This window comes from Ailuropoda melanoleuca, unplaced genomic scaffold (assembly GCF_002007445.2).
Source record: "Ailuropoda melanoleuca isolate Jingjing unplaced genomic scaffold, ASM200744v2 unplaced-scaffold13850, whole genome shotgun sequence".
Lineage (NCBI taxonomy): Eukaryota > Metazoa > Chordata > Mammalia > Carnivora > Ursidae > Ailuropoda > Ailuropoda melanoleuca.
The window spans coordinates 1-2,446 of NW_023182560.1; the positions used below are offsets into that span (position 1 = coordinate 1).

At 36.2% G+C, this 2,446-nt stretch overlaps 1 protein-coding gene across 1 annotated transcript; it reads right to left on the reverse strand.

The window, feature by feature from the left end:
• Positions 1–545: 545 nt before the first annotated feature.
• On the reverse strand, positions 546–1,464 carry LOC109488820 (olfactory receptor 13G1-like). The gene is given in 2 exon segments (XM_019794057.2): positions 546–1,053; positions 1,055–1,464. Coding segments are annotated over 2 exon segments (918 nt in total).
• Between the last annotated feature and the right edge of the window lie 982 nt (positions 1,465–2,446).

Sequence of the window (2,446 nt, forward strand, 5' to 3'; positions counted from 1 at the left end):
ATGATTTGATTCACAGACTGATTAATTTTATAATATTAGAAGAAATCTTTTTATGTGTGCTAACAGAAAAATGCTTATGTATATGCATATATTGGAAGGAGAAAAATGCATATATTTTTTGAAAGATGTTGAGATATATATCATGATATATATTTATGTGAGGTGGTATGTATATTACATTACAGACATTGTTAAAATTTTAAAAATATAAAATTGTAGTGACAATGAGAAAGCTAGGAATAGAATAGGAATGAGAGAAAGACTTCACATTTACTGTGGTTAGTTGTGGAAGTTTTCATGAAAGAAAGTATCTTAGAAATATGTAAAGTGAAAAGTATAAATCATTAGTGAAATGGTAAGAAAGTAAATGCATATTAGAAATCAGGAGCTAAGACTGTGTGTGATTCATAGTGGAACGAAACATTGTTGTTCTTAAGAGAGAATAGGGAAACTTGGGGAGGAAATATCTATAATTGATCAGCAAAATCTGAGGTATTCTAGGAGATGATTCTGGAGTACAGAGCTGACATTCCCTTTTGAAACCACTAATGTTTCAGAAATGCAAAAACTTTCTGAATTCCTGTCTGCATCTCCTTGTTTCGGAAACTATCCACAATTGGGTTTAATGTTGGGGTCACAAGAGTATAGAGCGCAGCTATCACCTTGTCCCTTTCAAATGAGTAGTTGGAAGCAGGGCGGATATAGGTGTAGATTACAGGGGAGAAGTGAAGGGACACCACTATGAGGTCGGATGAGCATGTTGAGAACGCCTTCCTCTTGCCTTCTGCTGTTCGGATGCGGAGAATGGCAGCAATGATAAAACCATAGGAGATGCAGGTGAGTGTGAAGTCACCTATGGATAGGGTGATATCAGCAACATACACCATCACCTCATTGAGTCTCACGGGGCTGCAGGACAAAGACAGAAGTGGGGGTATCTCACAGAAGAAGTGGTCAATGGTGTTTGGCCCACAGAAGTTCAGCCTCAGGATGAGACCAGGGTGTATCCAGGAATTGGTTACTGCAATCACCATGGTAATGCTAAGCAAGGCCACACATATGGTCGTTCATAATAGTTCTGTATCGAAGAGGGAAACAGATGGCCACATAGCGGTCATATGCCATTGTGGTGAAGAGAACCATCTCAGCACCCAGGGACCACGTGAAGAAGAGCTGGGACATGCAGCTTCCATAGGAAATGCTCTGTCCTGATGTTAGCATGGCTCCCAGAATCTTTGGTATAATGCTTGTTGTGCAGATGATATCCACAATAGCCAGTGCCAGAAGGAAAATATACATGGGTGTATGCAAGGTGGTGTTATAGATTATGGCAACGGCAATAAGTGCATTGCCAAGAAAGGCCAGCAGGTACATGAAGAGAAAGACAATGAAGAGAACTCTCTGCAGTTCAGGTTTTTGGGTGAGGCCCAGAATCATAAGCTCAGTTACAATGCTGTTATTCATCCTGCTTTAATGATAGACATAGAAGAAAATGAGCAATTGGGACTTAAAATGATCTGGGTGCTTTTATTAGGAGACATGTATATGTGTGTATGAATTTAGTGATTTGTGTGTTGATGTGATATAACTTTGTAGCAGGAATTCAATTTCAATGGAGTTCTGTCTTCCAGGAAGTATCCTCTATTCTCCAGGTGGATATCATTTTCTGATGCATGTTCTTCAATTAATGACTTCATTAAACTGAAGCCACTGGTCTAGAAAAAAAAGTTAAGAAAAATAAATATATTCAAGTATTTCAATATTACCATTTTGAATTGAAACTTATTTGAGCATAATTCACATGGATATGAAATAGAATACAAATAATTGCATATCTCATAGTTGTTAACTACATGCTATCTTTCTTGAAACATAAGTGAGCAGAGATATCTAGAACAAAAGAAGCTGACAGGGCTAGTAATAGTGGGAAGACTTCAGGGGGAAAATGTCCAACAGAATATCCTGATCCTGCATATTTAGGGACCATTCAATATTTCCTTGGCATCTAAAAACTAAACAATTTAATCAATTGTTTGCCTGATATTTTCATTCCAGTTGCAGAAGCACATTTCCAAAAGCACATGAACTAATCTGTTGTGCTGTCATATAATGGTACAAAGATTGAACATAAAAATAGAAGATCTAGGATTGCACCTTTATTTTAGTATAGTTGTAAATTGGCCATCAAAATTCCATAAACCTCATATTTCTTATGATTTTTTTTTTTTCCAAAAATGATATAAATTGGAACAAATATAGATATTATACAGACAATGTGAAAGTTTTTCAGGAATACTCAAAGAAAGAGGCAACTGGAAAAAGTTTTCTGGAAAATAGCCAGGAGATTTATGAAGGAAATTTTTTTTTCTTTTTTCTTGTGTGTGTGTGTGTGTTAGCATGTAGGAAGTTTATTATAGTTATTTTTAAGCAGTTTAACAAATATTAA